Below are 18,062 nucleotides of genomic sequence, written 5' to 3' on the forward strand. Positions count from 1 at the left end.
AGCACTCAGGAGGTAGAGCCAGGTGGATCTCTGTGAGTTCGAGGCCAGCCTGGTCTACAGAGCAAGATCCAGGACAGACTCCAAAACTACGCAGAGAAACCCTGTCTCAGGGAAAACAAAACAAAACAAAACAAAAAAAACACAAAACAAGCCAGGCAGTGGTGGTGCACACTTTTAATCCCAGTATTCACTCAGGAGGCAAAGACAGCTGGATCTCAGTGATTTCAAGGCCAACCTGGTCTACACAGCAAACAACTTCCAATACAACCACTCAACACAGAGAAACCCTGTCTCAAAAAATTTAAAAAAAAAAATTTTTTAATTAAAAAAAAAACCCACCAACAAAAACACACAAAACAAGCAATAAAGAAAATTGTGAAAATCATTTGTTAGCACCTTGGCTATAATATCCTGATGCCTACTCTAAGTGATTTAAAAAGAAAGCATTTAGCTACCCAAGAGAAACATTTCTATTCCTATAGTACTTACAGGTATGACAATAGCACTGATTTTATAATGTGATGTGTGTGTGTGCGCGCGTGTGTGTAGAGGTGTTACATCCACACTAAGGATGCAGGTGCATGCTCCTATGTACACACCTGTGGAGGCAGAAGAGGACCCCAGAAGACTTCAGGAACCTCCCCCATCATTCTATGCTTCATCACCTCATTAAATGGGAAGCCCACCATCCTGGCTGGTACAGCTGCTCAGCTCTTGGGACACCCCATCTCCTTCCCCAAACTGCTGGGATTACAGGCTCATCAGCCATGCCCATCTTTTCATCTGAGCTCAGGTTAAGTGAGAGGTATATACGGGTCTTTAAATTTGTCAAAATCCCACTGAAAGATGCAGTTAAAAACATACTTACAGCCAGGTGGTGGTGGCACACGCCTATAATCCCAGCACTCAGGAGGCAGAGCCAGGCGGATTTCTGTGAGTTCAAGGCCAGCCTGGTCTACAAAGCGAGTTCCAGGACAGCCTCCAAAGCTACAGAGAAACCCTGTCTTGAAAAACCAAAAAATGTACTTACCTTAACATAAATTATCTAAGTTAACTTTAAAAGAAAAAAAAAAGATGTCAAGATTCATATATTCACTTTTTACCAACAGGAAAAAATGAAAACTACTTAATGTTCACTTAGAGTTGTCTGAGGCAGAGGTACAGCTCTGCGATACAGCATTTGCCTAACTCGCATGAGGACCATCCCAAGCGCCAAACAAAATAAATTAATTTTTTTTAAGTTTTGTGGCTAAGTTAAATTGTAGTAGATTTACTCACATGATGGAAAATTACAGTACCCTTAAAAGACACACACACACACACACACACACACACACACACACACACACACACACGATTCCAGCATTGGGAAGGCTGAGCCTGGATGAATTAGAGACTAGGTTGGGCTATATACTAAGAGACTATTAAAAAGAAAAGATTTAATCAAGTACCTTGTGAGCAGAAATGGCTCATTAATAAATAAGATTTTATTTAAGCTCAGATAAAAATTCCAAATACCCTTAAGCCCATGAAAAAATTAATTCTACGTTTAAGAAATGGATCTTATCGGCAAAAGTACGCAATAATATTCCGAATCTGGAAAGCAGCTGGACTGGAGCCCCATGCCAGCTGGACTGAAGTGCTGTCCGCGTGCGTGTGCTGCAGGTGAGTGGGAGGCGCTCTGGAGAGGCACACAGTGCTCATCGTTGGTCCAGTCACAGAAGCTCGCCTTTACCAACAGAACAGATGGGGTGTAGGGACAAAAACTGTCCCGCATTCCAAAGTCAGCTTCTGTCCTTTTTCTCAAGGGAATCTTAATGTTGTATTTTTCAAAAACATGAGGAATAATCTTCTCAAATTCTGACACATTTGCTAACTACCCCTCGAAAGATACTTAGCAATAAAATAATCTTATCATTCCATAAGAATTATTCCACAGCTCTTTGGAGAACTGAATGCAAGCTTAGGGAAATATGACTAAACTAGTGAGAATTCTCAGTAATCTGCTAAGGCTGTGTACAAAAAAAATTCAAAGACAGAGAGATGTTGCTTTTGAACATATAACCAAAGTGGAGGACCTTGAGGAGCTTCAAATCTAGGTGCCTACTGAAGGGAAATAGGCTTTTGGTCTTGTGACTTATTCCTACACAAAGTGCAAAAGCATCTTTCAGATTCATGAATGATGAGAATTCAAGAAGATGTTCCAATAATGAATCTGATTATCATACACAGGTTTCTAGCTAAGTGAACAGGCCTAGAGGTGCAGCCCTCCCAACCAAGCTACCGAGGAAGATGAGGCCAGAAGATCACAAGTTCAAACCCAGCTTTGGCAACTAAGACCTTGTCTGAAGACAACAATTTTTTTTTTAATTTATTATATCTTATTTATTTGTGTCCATATGTGTTCAAGTAGCATGCAAGTGGAGGACAAAGGACAACTTATGGCAGTTGGTTCTCCCCTTCAACCACACAGGTCCTGGGAATCAAATTCAGGTTGTCAGTCTTGATGGCAAATGCCCTTACCTGCTAAGCCATCTCTCTGACCCAAAAAAAATATTTTAAATGGGGAAGGGGCTGAGGCTATAGCTCAGTGGTAGAATTACCTAGGTTCAATCCATAAGTAAACTAAAGTGCCAGTGGCTCTGTCAAAAGACTGTCCACCCAAAGCTGGCCTGGTGGCATAGACCTGTAATCCCAGGTCTGAGAGACAGAAGGACCAGGAGTCAAGGGCATCATCAGTTACACAGGAGTTAGTTTGAGGCCTGTCTGAACTATGTCAGACCTTGTCTCAAAAAACAAAAACATCACCAGGCATGGTCATGTTCGTCTTTAATCTTAGCACCCAAGACATAGAGGCAAAGAGATAATTACGAGTTAGAGGCCTACTGGTCTACATAATTAATTAACTTAAAAAAAATATAGACCCGATGGGTCTCAGAGGCCTACAAACACTCAAGCAAGTGCTCTGTCACTGAGTGACTCTCCAACACAAATGTACCATTCTTGATTCAACTGTTCTACAATTTTAATATTTCAGAAGTAAAAGCATTACTACATTTGACTATCTTCATATACAGACTTACTAAGAAGCCAACTTTCTGCCAGGCACAGTGCCTCACACCTTTAATTTCAGCCCTTGGGAGGCCGAGGCAAGTGGATCTCTTGAGTTCTATTCTTAGGACTCACCTGATAGAAGGAGAGAATCAATTCCAAACAGCTGTCCTCTGGCCTACACTCACTGGCACACATGTGAGCTCCCCAACCCCCAACATACACACAAAAATAATAGAACTTAAGAAAAGAAAATCACGGGAGTTGGGGATTTAGCTCAGTGGTAGAGCACTTGCCTAGCAAGCACAAGGCCCTGGGTTTGGGCCTCAGCTCAAAAAAAAAAAAAAATCATGAATTATACTACTTTATTTTTTCTGTGATTTAGAACATGATTTTTATTTATTAACCCATCCTTTTGCATTGTTTTTTTCAATTATCTATGAATCTCTACATCCTATACAGAAAACATTACCTTTTTATTATTTTTAAGTGACCAAACAAGCTTATCAAAATTTTCAGGGTTTTGTTTCTGAAATCCAGTTCCCACATTTTTTTTCCTTCCAATACATTTGTTCCAGCTGTAATCACTTGTTCCAGCTGTGACTGTCCTGTTTTCTCTGACTCCCTGCTTCCACTTAGGGAACTGTTTGGGGAGTGTGACTATCTGGGAGTGAAGAGAGAGGAAGCCCATCTGGCAAAGGGCTGCAGGCTGTCTGAGGGTCTGGGGGAGATCTCAGCCAAAAGCCAGAAGAAAGCTAGCCCTTCAGCCAGACAGCTGCGAAGAAATCAACTCTGCCTACTTGAGTGAGCCTGGAAGCCGACTCTCTGTTAAGCCTCCAGGTAAGATCCAGACTGTAGGGCATCTTTACTAGAGCCTATCACACCCCTGGTCAAGCACCCAGCCCAGCCATGCCAAGATTCCTAATCCAAAGAGCTGAGAAATAATGTGTGGTGGCAGCTGCTGCATTTGTAGTCATTTGTTACACAGTAAAAGAAAGCAAATACAGACTCCTAATAATATGGATAAAATGAAGGCAGATAAAGGGAACAATGAATATATTGGAAGGTGGGGTACAACTTATAAAGGGGAGCTTAGAGAAACCTCACTGAAAAAGTGACAATCACAAGTAAAAGGGAAAAGCTGCATCAATGTCTGGGACTCCAAGTCTGAGAGTACAAATGTAGCAATGCTATGTGCATATGCCTATCCTGTTTATAAACAATGACACCTAACTGGCTAGAGTCAAGTCTACAAGTGATGAAAACAGGAAATATGACTGTAGGAAGGATCACTGGACCTAAACAGTACAGTGTGTATGTGGGCTATTATAAAGCCTCTGGCTTTCCAGAATGTAAAGAAAACCTTACGAATGACCTGATATCATTATGTATTTTTTGGAGGCAGGGGGTTGGTTTTTGTTTTTCGTCTCTGTAGCTTCGGAGGCTGTCCTGGAACTTGCTTTGTAGACCAGGCTGGCCTCAAACTCACAGAGACCCACCTGCCTCTGCCTCCCAAGTACTGGGATAACAGGCGTGTACCACCACCACCTGGCTTTATTTGTTTTTTATTTATTTATTTATTTATTTTTTGATACTGGGAGTGTTGAGACAGGGTTTCACTCTGTAGCTCTGAGCTGACACTCACAGCAATCCCCTACTTTAGGCTTCTCAGTGCTGGGATTAAAAGCATGCAGCACCCCTGATCTTTTGGTTTGAGTTTGTAAAAAGAACACTTCAAAAATACAGGAACACAATAAAATCTGGAAGAATTATTGTAATAAACTTTTAATTCAATAAGTGATATATAACAGTGACTTTCATCTGACTATAACATGGAAGCAATCAAGAAGAACACAAAGATTTATCTTGGTGAGCTCATTTTAGCTTTAAGACTAGTGAGTAGATTATGACTATATCCTAAAGGAAACCCACAAGGATAACAGCAGGGGTGTAGATTAAGGGATCAAGGGAGAGAGCTGCAGACAACAGACACAAATGTGTCACCAGCATTTAAAAGATGGCATTTGAAAAGAACGAGCATAGTCAGAGGAAAGGTCCAAAAAAATGAACCTGGGTACTCTTGAGAGAAAGGCAAAGAGATTAGAAGGCCATTCTCTGCTGTACAGGAAACCAACCTGGGATCCATGGGACCCTATCCAAAAACAAATACCCCCCAAAGTTGCAGAAATAAAATAATACAAAAAATCTAGGGAGGGGAGTGGCGGCAGTGGCACATGCCTTTAATCCCAGCACTCGGGAGGCAGAGCCAGGAGTTCCAGGCCAGCCTGGTCTACCAAGTGAGTTCCAGGAAAGGCACAAAGCTACACAGAGAAACCCTGTCTCGAAAAACAAACAAACAAACAAACAAAAAATGCCAGGCGGTGGTGGTGCACATCTGTAATCCCAGCACTCAGGAGGCAGAGCCAGGCGGATCTCTGTGAGTTCAAGGCCAGCCTGGTCTACAAAGCGAGTTCCATGACAGCCTCCAAAGCTACAGAGAAATCCTGTCTCGAAAAAACCAAAAAAAAAAAAAAAAAAAGAAAGAAAAAAAAGAAAAGAAAAAAAAAGTCTAAAGGACAGTCAGAATTAGAGATGGGCAGAGGACAGCTATTTCTATGGCAGTGAAGATACTCGGCGCAACGCTAGTGTCAGATCCGTGTGCTCTAAACTTATCCAGACCCACAGGATGGACACAGAGTGAGTCCTAAGATAAAGCACTGACTGTGGGTGCCAACAGTTGCTGGTGCAAGTTCATCAACCATGGCAGATACACCACTCTGTAGGAGAAGACGGACAGTAGGGAATATGTGCACGTTGAGAGGAGCAAACCTGAGGTTTCTCTGCACCTTCCTTAGTTTTCTTGTGAGTCCAAAGTACTCTTTAAAAATTAAGGCTTTACAAAGAAAGAGGTAACTGATTTTGTTGACTCATGCTTATAGGTTAAGAAAGACTCGACCACAAGAGTAACAGGAAGTCTCTGATGACAATTAGAAGGGAACTGGTAGATGGACTCAACTGAAAATGAAGGGAAACCATGGAGACACCAAGTAAAAGCCACCCTTTCTCAGCTCCATGAGCAGGGCAGGAAACATGGCCGAGACTAAGCAGTGTCTCTATTACTCCTGCTTGTTGAATTCACTCCAAGCCATTTTCCTGACTACAATAAAATGAGCAAAGTTGCTCCTGGCTCAGCATCCCCACCGTTAGGATTAATACTAGCAGATACCTCCACGCCTGGCTTAAGTGAGCTCATTTTGTTCATTACAGGGTCTTATTACGTAGCTCTGACTGGCCTCAGGGAGAATTCACTGGGTAGACCAGGCTAACCTCTACCTCACAGATATGCACCTGTCTCTGCTTCATGAGTGCTGGGATGTAATGGAATGCACCACCATGCCTAGCAAATGAGATGGAGGACTTGTTTTAAAGCACAGCAATTAAGACAGTAATACAAGTACAAGGAATGAACATACTGTAGAGAAGAACCCAGAAACAGATACCCAGAAATGTAGGCATTTGATTTTATAGAGCAAGGGAAAAAGAAGCTTTTCAATATATTATATAGGACCATTGGATATACAGACAGATATATAGAAAAAAACTACCTTTGTTTAGCCATTCCCAAAAATCATGAAAATTACTAAATGTCAAATACAAATACAAAATGCCCAGCTTCCAGAGCAGGGATGCTTAGCCTGAGGCACTCCGACCCAAAGGTCAGACAGACAAAACTCAATATAACATACACTTTTATCCATCACCTGTACTCATCAGGCCTTGGCACTCAGGTATGTCAGTGTCAACTGAAAGCATCTACCTACATCTATTTCTGGTTTCCCAGCAGGCTTGAAGTCACTTTATCAGCGTAGTTGATCATAGTAGCAGGAAAGGAACTGCTCCCTTATTAACTACATAGCTGTGAGTCTTTATCTCAATGTGTGCCTCTGGAGAAGCATAGAAACCAAGACCCAAGACAAAAATCACTCCTGTTTCCATAACTGCTATCTGAAGGAATGCTTCAACAAAGGAAACCAGTGTTAGCAATCCATGTGATTTTTATCTTGGAGATCACAAATAGTTTCGTACCACATGACAGTTGCTATATATCTCAAAGTATTTTCACACATTTTACTTAGAAATTGTCATGGGAACCACTACTAACCTGCACATGACTGTAATCTTCCTGTCTACAATGTGATACAGTTTTCCTATTGTGTTCTTGCAACTCTTGAGCAACTACCTCTGTGCCAAGCAGTTACTGGACCACAAAACAGTAAAGCTGGAGGGTTTGCAACTAGAGATTAACTCAGAAAGTCATGAGTAGATTCGGTGATCTTAGAAAGCCCAAGTTTATGCCTTGAAAAGATACAGAAACTTGAATTCCATGTTACACAATTAAATGCAACTTGTCAATATTTTAAATGTTATTGAATGCATTTATTTAAAAGCATGTGTACCATCACAAATATACTTTTAATATTTTAAAGCTGTGTTTTAATGGCTTATTTCCTTTGTAATGTTACATATCCTATGTTATAGTTTTAGAAATTATCATACTGTGAAGGTCATTTCACTAAATTCCCAAAGGAATTCATTGTAAAAATAAATAAATAAATAAATAAATAAATAAATAAATAAATAAAACTTTAAGAAACTCTAATCTGCTGGGTGGTGGTGGTGCACACCTTTAATACCAGCACTCGGAGGCAAAGGCAGATGGACCTTTGTGAGTTTGAGGCCAGTCTGATCTCCAAAGCGAGTTCCAGGAAAGGCACAAAGCTACACAGAGAAATCCTGTCTTGAAAAAACCAAAAAAATTAAATTAAATTAAAAAAGAAAAAAAAAAGAAACTCTAATCTAACTCCTGAATATATACTCAAAGGAATCAAAGCCAGTATACAAGAAAGAGGTGCCTGCACACTAGGGTTACTGCAGTAGCACTGTTCACAATGACCAAGGTCTGGGCGTAGCTTAGATGTCCATCAACAGATGAGTGGATAAAGAAAATGTCATACATATGTATAATGGAGGGTTTGTTTTGTTTTGTTGTTTGTAAGTTTTTATTTGGGGAACCATTGATTGAGACAGGGTTTCACTATATAGCCACAGCTGGCCTTGAATTCATGATCCTCCTGCCTCCACCTCAGTCTCTCAAGTGCTAGGATTATAAAAATGTGCCAACATAACCTGCCATGAAGGACTTGATTTTAAGATTTTCTTTAAATGTGTATGTGTGTGCCTGCATAAGTTTATGTGTACCACCTGTATGCAGGAGCCCACAGAAGCCAGAAGTAGTCAACAGATGCCCTGGTACTGGTGTTACAGACAGTTGTAAGCCACCGCGTGGGTACTGGGAACCAAACCCGTGTCCTCTGCAACAGCAATATGTTGCTTTTATCCTCTGAGTAGATACCCCAACCTCTATAATGGAGCTTTAGTCCACCATTAAAAAATAAATAAACCTATGGTATTTGCAGGGAAAGGGAGGAAGTGGAACTCTTCTCATGCTAAGGCAAGCTGTTATCTGGCACAGTGTGAATGTCTCTATTGTACGGCCAGTTGCTAAAGGAAAAGAAATGCCAAGATGTCCCTAAGGCTTAGAACTTACAGTGACCATGAAATAGACTTGAAAATCAGCCTAGGTACATTTCTATGGAATGCTTAGTCTTTTTCTCTCCATAAATGTACAATTTTCCTCACCTTATTAAAGGTCAGAGGTTTGTTTTTATTTTTGATTTGTCGAGACAGGGTTTCTCTGTGTAGTCCTGGCTGTCCTGGAACTCACTCTGTAGACCAGGCTGGCCTCAGCTCACAGAGATCCACCTGCCTCTGCTAGAATTAAAGGTGTGAGCCACCACCACCCAGCTTGAATATGGCTGTCTAAAACTAAAAGCAGGAAAATAGTTACCTGATTCTAAACTCCAGCTTTCTACAGAGGTAGCACTTTTAAACCTGAGATTAGACAGCAAGCAACTAGAGGGCAGGCCCTGAAAGGCTTAAACAGAACTTCAGAGTTTGGAAAAACTCGAAACACCTGGGAAGAAGCCACAGCATCTGGCTGCTACTCTTTCTAAGGCAGGAAGATATAATCCCTCTGGTAGACCTAGACATCCCAATGTGCTTCTAGGGGTAAAAGTTCACTTGAGAACACTCTGTTAGTCAAGAGCCTCTGAATTTCCAAATCCTGACAGAACCTAAATCATAATTGCTAACTGTACAAATTTTTCTGAACAAAGTCCAAAAGCCAAACTTGGAAACGTAAAAGTCTGATAATACCGGTTTGGGCAAGGAAGAAAAGGACAAGTTGGTGAGAACATTCACTAGCAACAGCAGCTTTGGAGAACTAACTGGCACTGTCTAGGAAGGTTAAGATTCAAGTAACCTAGGACCCAGCCAATACTACTCCTGTGGACATGCAAGAAAAACCCATACACATGCCTAACACACATGTGCAAGACCCTCATTCAGCATTTCTAACTACACATCAGAAATGGCACAGCAGGATAGTGGAAAAGAGCGGAGGAATCAGTAAGTAGTATTCAACAACATCCAGATGAATTAAGGACTTACTTGTGAGATTACATTTTTAAGTTTTAGAATAAAATAATGGATTATTCAAACAAGTCTGTAAGCCACTCTAATAAATCCCCTCTATATTAATTTTCAATCAGTTCTGTTCCTCCAGAGAAGCCCGACTAATACACATAGCAACATACTGTCACATAGCAACATACTGTCACATAGCAACATACTGTCAAGAAAGAAAGGAAGAAAATCAGAATAGGGCAGGAAGGAAATGGGAAGAATTAGGCAGAGACAAACAAATCATTGTGAATGCAGTAACACAAGTCTGCTTTCTCCTTGTCCTTTTGTAGACAGGGTCTTACCTGCATCTCTGACTGGTCTCCACCGCCTCTGCTTCCCAAACACTAGGATAAGGCATGTGCCACCTTGCACACTCCTGAGCCTCCTGTTCTACCTCTCAGGTGCTGGGATTACAGGAGTGTGCCATCCTGTCCAACTCAATTCTACTTTTAAACTATAATTCCATGGTATTTTTAAATAGAAAAACTAATTTTAGTGTGGCCCATGCTCCAGCGGATGGCTACACATCCAAGAGTTTATGAGGAGCATAAATTGGATTCACAGGGTTTATGGTGGTAGTGTTTTTTCAAAACAGGGTCTCACTATGTAGCTCTAGCTGTCCTGGAACTCAATATGCAGACAAAGCTGGCCTCAAACTCAGAGATCTACCAACTTATGCCTCCCAAGTGCTGGGATTAAAGTCAAACACCACTATGCCCGACTTTGGGCTCACTGGGTTTAAAAAAGGACACTAAGTTGAGTGAGTATGGAATGTGAGGTGACTCTGGGAGTTGAAATCATCAAAATACATGAAATTCTCAAAAACTGATTTATAAAAATGTAAACTTATGGTGAGCAAAATTCCTAGTGGATAGGGCCTGATGACTTGAGTTTGATCCCAGAACCCACATGTATGAGAGAACTGATTCTTGTAAGTGGATTTCCACATCTCATCCATTCTCATTCTCTTTGGCGCACACACACACACACACACACACACACACACACACACACACACACACACACACACACACACACACACTCACACACACACTCACACACAAAATAATAAACGTAAAAAGAAACTTTACTATAATTCCACTAAGGTAAAATAGAAATAATAATAATAGTCATTATTTCCCAAGTGCATAATATCTGTAGAGATCATACCAAATCTTTTTAAACCATTTTTTCCATTTTACAAAGCTGAGACTTGAGCTCAGGACTTCACCAATGGTAACCACTGCTGGCCATCACTGAGCTGTATCCCCAGCCTCACAAACATTTTTACTACACTTCAAGCAAGCTGTGCAGGAGAATTGTCTAAATTTATAGAAGACAGACTGGAAATGAATATAAGGGTTTCTTCAGTTGTCTTGTTTGAATCTTCATTTTTTGGCTTGCTCTCTTACCTTTCCGGCAGTAGCAAAGTATTCACCATCAGGAGACCATTCCATCAGATGTATAGACACTGAGGTTCTGAGAACAAACCAAACCAGCATGTTCAGAACACAATACATTCTATGGATACATGGTAAAATATCAATGTCACAATCATCCTAACAGAGTGTTTCTACCCCCATAACAATACGAAGTATTTCACCTTCCTCAAAACATAAAACTAATCCAAAGTACACTTTCAACAACAAAGAATCTAAGTATTACATGATATTGCTATATCCATGTCAATCAAAACCCTCATTATAACATGTTAAAATAGCTTATCACCTTCCTGGGTAAGTAGATCTCGCCTACATAACCCGTGTTAACACTAACAAACAGAACAGTCATCACTCTACTTCAGAAGGTGGCTAGAAGCTTCCATATCTTCCCATCACAACCAATTTCAACTCTTCAATGAGCAATTCCTATGAGTCAATTCTGTATGAAAGTATTTTACTTTGGGGAGAACAATTAACTAAAGCACAAATTAAAGAATGATATTATAATGAGTTTTGGTTAGAAAAAAGTCTACATTTTAGATTTCTAAAATATAACACCATCAAAAACTAAAGCGCTCTGTAGAAGGAACAGAATTTAGGACATTTTCAGTGAATGAATATTACAACAGGATTAGACACTAACTTGCACTGCCAGACGCACTTCCAATCATTTAAAACAGGAGGGATTTTGTTATCAATTTCTTCCTCCTCTTCTAGAATATCACTTCCTGGAGGAGCCCACAACTGAATAGAATCAGTAGCTGTCAACAGTCTGTTATCTGAAAATTTAAAAATGTTCTGATGAGTAACTAAGGAATATCTATGGAAAGAAATGCACACACAGTTCTGTTAGGTCTGTAAATTATTAAGTGAAAATATACAATAGCATCTATGAAAAATACATGAGGTCAGTTCAAAAGAAGTCCAGGGGGAGGTGGGGGAGACAAACCTAAACAAGAGTCATTATTAGGGGAGACTTGAGAAAACAACAAAGACTTCCTGCAGAGGGCTTCACCTAGCAAACAAGCATTAAACAGCCAAAATGGAGTAAGAGCACACAGCTGATACCCTCTACAGTGGAGTGTTCTCAAGATATGAGAGACAACGAAAGAGAAAGGTTTCTACATGGAATATAAAACAACCCTCATTAATTGTGAATATAAAAGGAGATAACAGCTATTTATCGTTACAGGTTTCTAATCTTTGCAAAGTAAAGACAGTAATTTCCTAAAATACACAATAACGAAGTAAGGTAGAGGATGCTCCCATCACTCTCATTTATAATTTTTGTACATAAAATAAGAATTCATATGTTAACTAAAAAAAAAAAATCACTAGTTTGTTTTTTGGTTTTTTTTTTTTTTTAGCTGAGGATCAAACCCAGGGCCTTGGGCTAGGCAAGCGCTCTACCACTGAGCTAAATCCCCAACCCAATCACTAGTTCTTAAAATAAAACAGTAAAAGGCAAAAGCTACAAAGAAGAGGGAGAAAAGGAAGCTCACCAGATACCAAGAAGAAAAAGCTATATTCATTCATCAACAAAAATATAACGTTGCTAATTTTTAAAATCATCAAGCATTATCACATTTTAATTATACATTCAAATCAAATGCTTCATTTTAATAATTTCAAAGTATAGCTATTAAATACCTTGAGGGTCCCATGCTAAGTTGTATGTCACAGAACTCAAAAAAAACTGTCCAGTTTTAAGCCACTGACACTTGAGTTGCTGAAACAAGTAGAGAGAAAGAAAAAAGAAAAAAAAAAAAACGTTTTTAAAATCAGCCCCAAACTCCACCATTGTATCATTTTCTTCAACATAAAAGAGACTTTTAAAGATGCAAATATTTCATGATCATTTTAAAAATAACTTCCAATAGTCCCACTTACAGGTCATGATGCCATACTGCTTGCCACGCCCAACTAACCATTTTCTCTCAGTCTACTAACACTTTCAGAACTTGGGACATCCTCTCTGCACTTCTCCATCTGCAAATCCCAATGCTTCATGACGATGTGCCTAACCCATCCCTCTGTGGACTCTGACTTCCCAGCGGCACCCAGGACACATTCCCACTCTGTCATCACAGCACTGACCACATGGAATATTTGTGTGGCTGACTTTCCTATACAGCAACACTTTAGAGGAAGGAATGAGGTCATAATAATCATTGAGGATTCGTCACTGCTGTTCTGTTTTGTCTGCCTAGTTTTCGTTCTTTTCTTTTTTAACAGGGTCTGGTCTCAAGTAGTCCTGGCTGGCCTGGAACTTGCTATGTAGTAAAGGATGACCGGATTCTCCTGCCTCCACCTCCCAAGTACTGAGATTAGGGTCAACTACCACCATGACCAGTATACATGGTGATGGAAATGAGGGTGGGAAAGGTCCGGTGAATCTTTAGTTTTGCTTTTTAATTTTTGCTTTGTTTTTGGGATTTCTTTGAGATGGGGTCTAGCCATAAAAGCTAGCCCTGCCTCTGGTGACCCTCCTGCTTCTGCCTCCAAGCTAGAGTTACTGCTCTAGTTTTTGACCTTAAGCACCTGCAGTGCCATTATAGAAATACTAAAACTCTTATTAGGGCTAAAGATGACTCAGCAGTTATGAGTACTTGCTGCTCTTCCAGAGGGCCCAAGTCCTATTCCTAACATCTTCTTCAGGAGCCTCACAACCACCTGTAACTTTAGCTACAAAGGATCTGACACTCTCTTCAGGCCTCCATGAGCCTCTGTACACATGTGGCACACGTGTACGTACACCTATGTACATACACACACACAGAAATAAAAATGAATTTTGAAATTTTTATTAATGCACAGAAATGGACTCACTGTCTAAAATAAAACTAGACAGAACTCCCAAGAAGACAACAGATTTGAAATATAATGTAATTCACAAACATAATCTGTTATAGTTGAGTAATTTCTATCTAATCCTTTCATTCTACAAGGTGATTAAAAGTTTAAAAGCTAAAAGTTTTTGGCATGGAATATGGTACTATAAATAAATAAAACTATGTATTTCTTTATTGTATATAAGTAGAAAATGCCAGTGCAAAATACAGTACAACATAGTCATGTCATGCATAGGACATACAGAGGTGGGGGGGTGGGTCATACCCTCTGGAACTGGAGTTACAGAAAGTTATGAGCCACCATGTGAGTACTGGGAACTGAACCCAGGTCCTCTGCAAGGCAGTAAGCTGTACTCTTAACTGATTAGCCATCTCTCTATGCCTCTGAATCTGAGTTTTCTTTAATGTGTTCTAGCTGAATCTTTATTTTGGAGATGAGAGGGATCAAATCCAGGGCCTTGTGCACACTAAGCAAGAGATCACCCTAGAGATCAGATCTAGGTGACTCTTAACCACTGTGTAATTTAATATCTAATTTTATAATAAAAAACTGATACTTTAATTTAGAAATATAAAAAAGTCATGTATACAGATTTCATTCAAAACTGATTTCTAAAATAGCATTTGAGGCGGGCATAGTGGCTTACATCTGTACTTCCAGCTAGAGGCTGAGTCTGAGACTAAAGGAAGAGGATGGCTGAGTACAGGCATCTGAAGCCAGCCCAGGCAACTTAGCAAGACCTCACCTCAGAATGCAGGTAATTAAATAAAACAAACCCCTTAAATGTCTTACAGCACTAGTGATGTAGCTCAGTTGGTAGAGTGCTTGCCCAGCACACACAAAGCCCTAGATGATCCCCAATGTGGCATAAACTAGGAGCGCTGGTGCATGCCTATTATACAAGCATTCAGGTGTAAAAGGAGGATCATAAATTCAAGATCACTGTCCGATAAATATTGAGTTCAAAGTCAACCTAGAATACATGGTATCCTGTCTCAAAATATACTTATATACTTTTGACATTGATATTTAGTATATACCATTTTGATTATTTTAAGGGATGGTAGATTTCTGAAGCATATAGGAATTTAATTTGGAATTTTTTAAATCTTTGTGTGTATGATACACATGTGATATATGGCATATTCCTGTGAGTGTAGATTCACACATGCCAAAGTATACATGTGGACATCAGAGGACAACCCTGAGTATCCAGTTCTCTCTTCTACCGACCAGACAGGGGTTTTTTGCTAATTGCCACTAAGTACACCAGCCAAGCCAGTTCCAATTCTCCTGTCTCCACCTCCCATCTCACAACTGCTCCCAGCACCTCACACCTGCACATCTGAGCCTCTTCTTCTCCAGCCCACATATAAAACTATAAGTGGTTAATGATTCTAACCCTATAGTATTTTCTTAACATTAAACAACATAAAATACAACATTTAGTATATATGTGAATGGTTCTCAATGTGATGTGCTCAACCACTTAGCTGGTTGGTAAACTTACCTAAGTGTGTAACTCCACTAAACAAATGTTTAGGGGGTCTGAATACACTAGATACTATTCTAAGTAATTGGGATACAACAATCAAAAGAATCAAGCTCTATACTTGTAAAGGGAGCGTATGTTCTAAACTGTAAATAATAAGCAAGTGCCATGGGGAAAAGTTTAAGAGATAAGCAGATCAGGGTACAGTGGCTCACACCTGTAATCTCATCACTAACTAGGCTGAGCCAAAAAGAGAAGGAATAATAAAAGGAGAATTTGCCATTTGCAGTACAGACAGACCTTGCTGAGAAGGTGTGATTACACAGAGACCTAGAGCCTGTGGAAGCCAGCCCCGGAGCTGCAGAGAGAAGGCATCCACAGAACAGCCAGTGCCCGGGCCCTAAAGGGAGGGTGACTAGAACACAGCACAAGCACAGTGTGGCTGGAACAGGAGATGGATTCTGAAGGAGAACAGTGTGGTGCTGGGAGAAAGAAGGGAAGTTAGAGTCTGTTTGCAGGTTTACAATCTGCAAGAAATACGGCACCCTTACAGAATTTTAAATAGAAGTAGCACATCCTCTCTACTGAGAAGAAAGAAAGGGGCATTAGAATAGGAAACTAGCACCAGAGACTAGCAACCCAAGCAAAAGGAAGAGCAGTTCAGACCAGGGTAGATCTCAGCACAACAAATGGCAATTAGCAACAGTCTAGAAACCTGGGTTTCTCAAAGGCCTTTACCAAACTTGGCAATTATTCCCACCCACTGTCTGCACTACTTCCTAAGGAGCTTTCTACTGCTACTGTAAGCAGATTCTAAGGAACCAAGGAAAAAACTTAACCAAATTCTTCAAATATTCCATCAATTAATACTTACGCTGTTCCTCTTATGAGAATTTATGCCCAAAGGCTCAAAAATACAAACAGCATTGCCATATGAAGCTGCAACCTAAAGGAAGATAAACATGTTAGTGTTTATGAAAGGGTGAAATCCGATAACATTCTCTGCACAGTGATGTATAAACTAATTTCATACAATCCAATTCCAATATAACTCCATGGCTTACCTCTACAAATAAGCCTGGCAATATAGTAGATTTAACAATCTCTGTCATCAAAAAAGAATTCAGCAGCTTTGTTTTAGAAGTATGAAGTTGTCCTATTCAAAAACCAACTTTTTTTTTTTTAGGCAGCATTTCAGGTAGCCCAGCCTAGCCTCAAACTTGCTATGTAACTAAGGCTGGCCAGGAACTGCTGATCTTCCTGCCTCTAATCCTGTTGGGATTACAAGTATGCCCCACAAAGTTTATCTTAGAAATTAGATTTTCTATAGGAATTTTGTTTTGGACCAGAAAGATAATTGAGTAAAGGTACTTGCCACCAAGCCAGAAAACCTGAGTCCAACCTCCACAACACACATAGCAGAAGAAAAATGACTCCTGCAAGCTGTCCTCTCTCTCTCTCTCTCTCTCTCTCTCTCTCTCTCTCTCTCTCTCTCTCTCACACACACACACACACACACACACACACACACACACACACACACACACGAGCACACTAAATTTAAAAACGTAATTTTAAAATTTTTAATGTTTTTAATATAGAAATTACTTCAGCGGTATATCTCTTTATGAGCAATGTTCATAATCCAGAAAAATAATACAAAAATCATGAGTCTTTAAAAAACCATCAAATGATAACAGGTTTTAAGAATATGTTACAAAAATGGCTTTAATTATATCACCAAACAGAAAGCACCAAATAATGAAGGGAAATCACTGAACTATCCACAGCACCTGGATGGAGAAGCCACTCGCTGCCAGTGTCTGCACTATGGTGTGGGGACCAGGGCTGTTCTGCTGTAGGTCACCCTGGTAAGAAGAGCCCTGAGTCCCTCAGTTCCTAGAGGACAGCAGTGCCCATCTTCTTTTTCTTTTCTTTTTGGTTTTTCAATACAGGGTTTCTCTGTGTATTCCTGACTGTCCTGAACTCATTTTGTAGACCAGGCTGGACTCGAACACAAGAGATCCACCTGGCTCTGCCTCCCAAGTGCTGGGATTAAAGGCATGCCCCACCACTACCTGGCCAGAGCCCATTTTCTAACAATTCTCAGAAATAGTTTCCAATTCATCATCCTCTTGGCAAGGAGAGAATTAGCATCAGGAAAGAGACCAAAGCCGTCCCTCCTCACACTGTCCACCCTGGTCAGCCACAGGACTGAGGTAGAAACACTCTCTGAAGGCCTGCCAAAAAGCCTGTGATTTTATGGGCATGTTGGGGGAGGGGGAGATGATAGACAGACAGACAGACAGACAGACAGATAGATAGATAGATAGATAGACAAACCGTCCATCCATCCATCCATCCGTCCGTCCAGGGTTTTTTTTCTCTCCCTTTTAAAGCTGCTACCTAAATATTTAACATGCCTTCCAAGAAACAGTTTTCAGTCCACAGTAGTCAGGGAATCTCCTTCAAATGCCTTGTTAACACAAAGTCACAAATGTGACAGTTACCACCACAGGGCTGAAGAACATGACAATAAAGAAGTGCCAATTTCACCATCTTTGCCAAGGTAAGGAGCCCAGAAAAGCCTGTCTGCTTCCCATGCTATGAATACAATCATCTGCATATTTTCATGATCT

At 40.2% G+C, this 18,062-nt stretch overlaps 1 protein-coding gene across 9 annotated transcripts in view; it reads right to left on the minus strand.

Moving 5' to 3' along the window:
• Nucleotides 1–18,062, minus strand: part of Dmxl2 (Dmx like 2) — a 127,556-nt gene that overhangs the window by 90,007 nt on the left and 19,487 nt on the right. For all 9 annotated transcript variants that reach the window (XM_036193063.1, XM_036193058.1, XM_036193062.1 and 6 more), the window contains exons 3-6: nt 16,298–16,369; nt 12,729–12,807; nt 11,722–11,857; nt 11,049–11,115 (exon numbers count right to left, since the gene is read on the minus strand). In XM_036193063.1, the coding sequence (XP_036048956.1) occupies nt 11,049–11,115; nt 11,722–11,857; nt 12,729–12,807; nt 16,298–16,369 (354 nt within the window). The remainder of the gene's footprint in view (nt 1–11,048; nt 11,116–11,721; nt 11,858–12,728; nt 12,808–16,297; nt 16,370–18,062) is intronic.

The sequence above is a fragment of the Onychomys torridus genome, chromosome 7 (assembly GCF_903995425.1).
Source record: "Onychomys torridus chromosome 7, mOncTor1.1, whole genome shotgun sequence".
Lineage (NCBI taxonomy): Eukaryota > Metazoa > Chordata > Mammalia > Rodentia > Cricetidae > Onychomys > Onychomys torridus.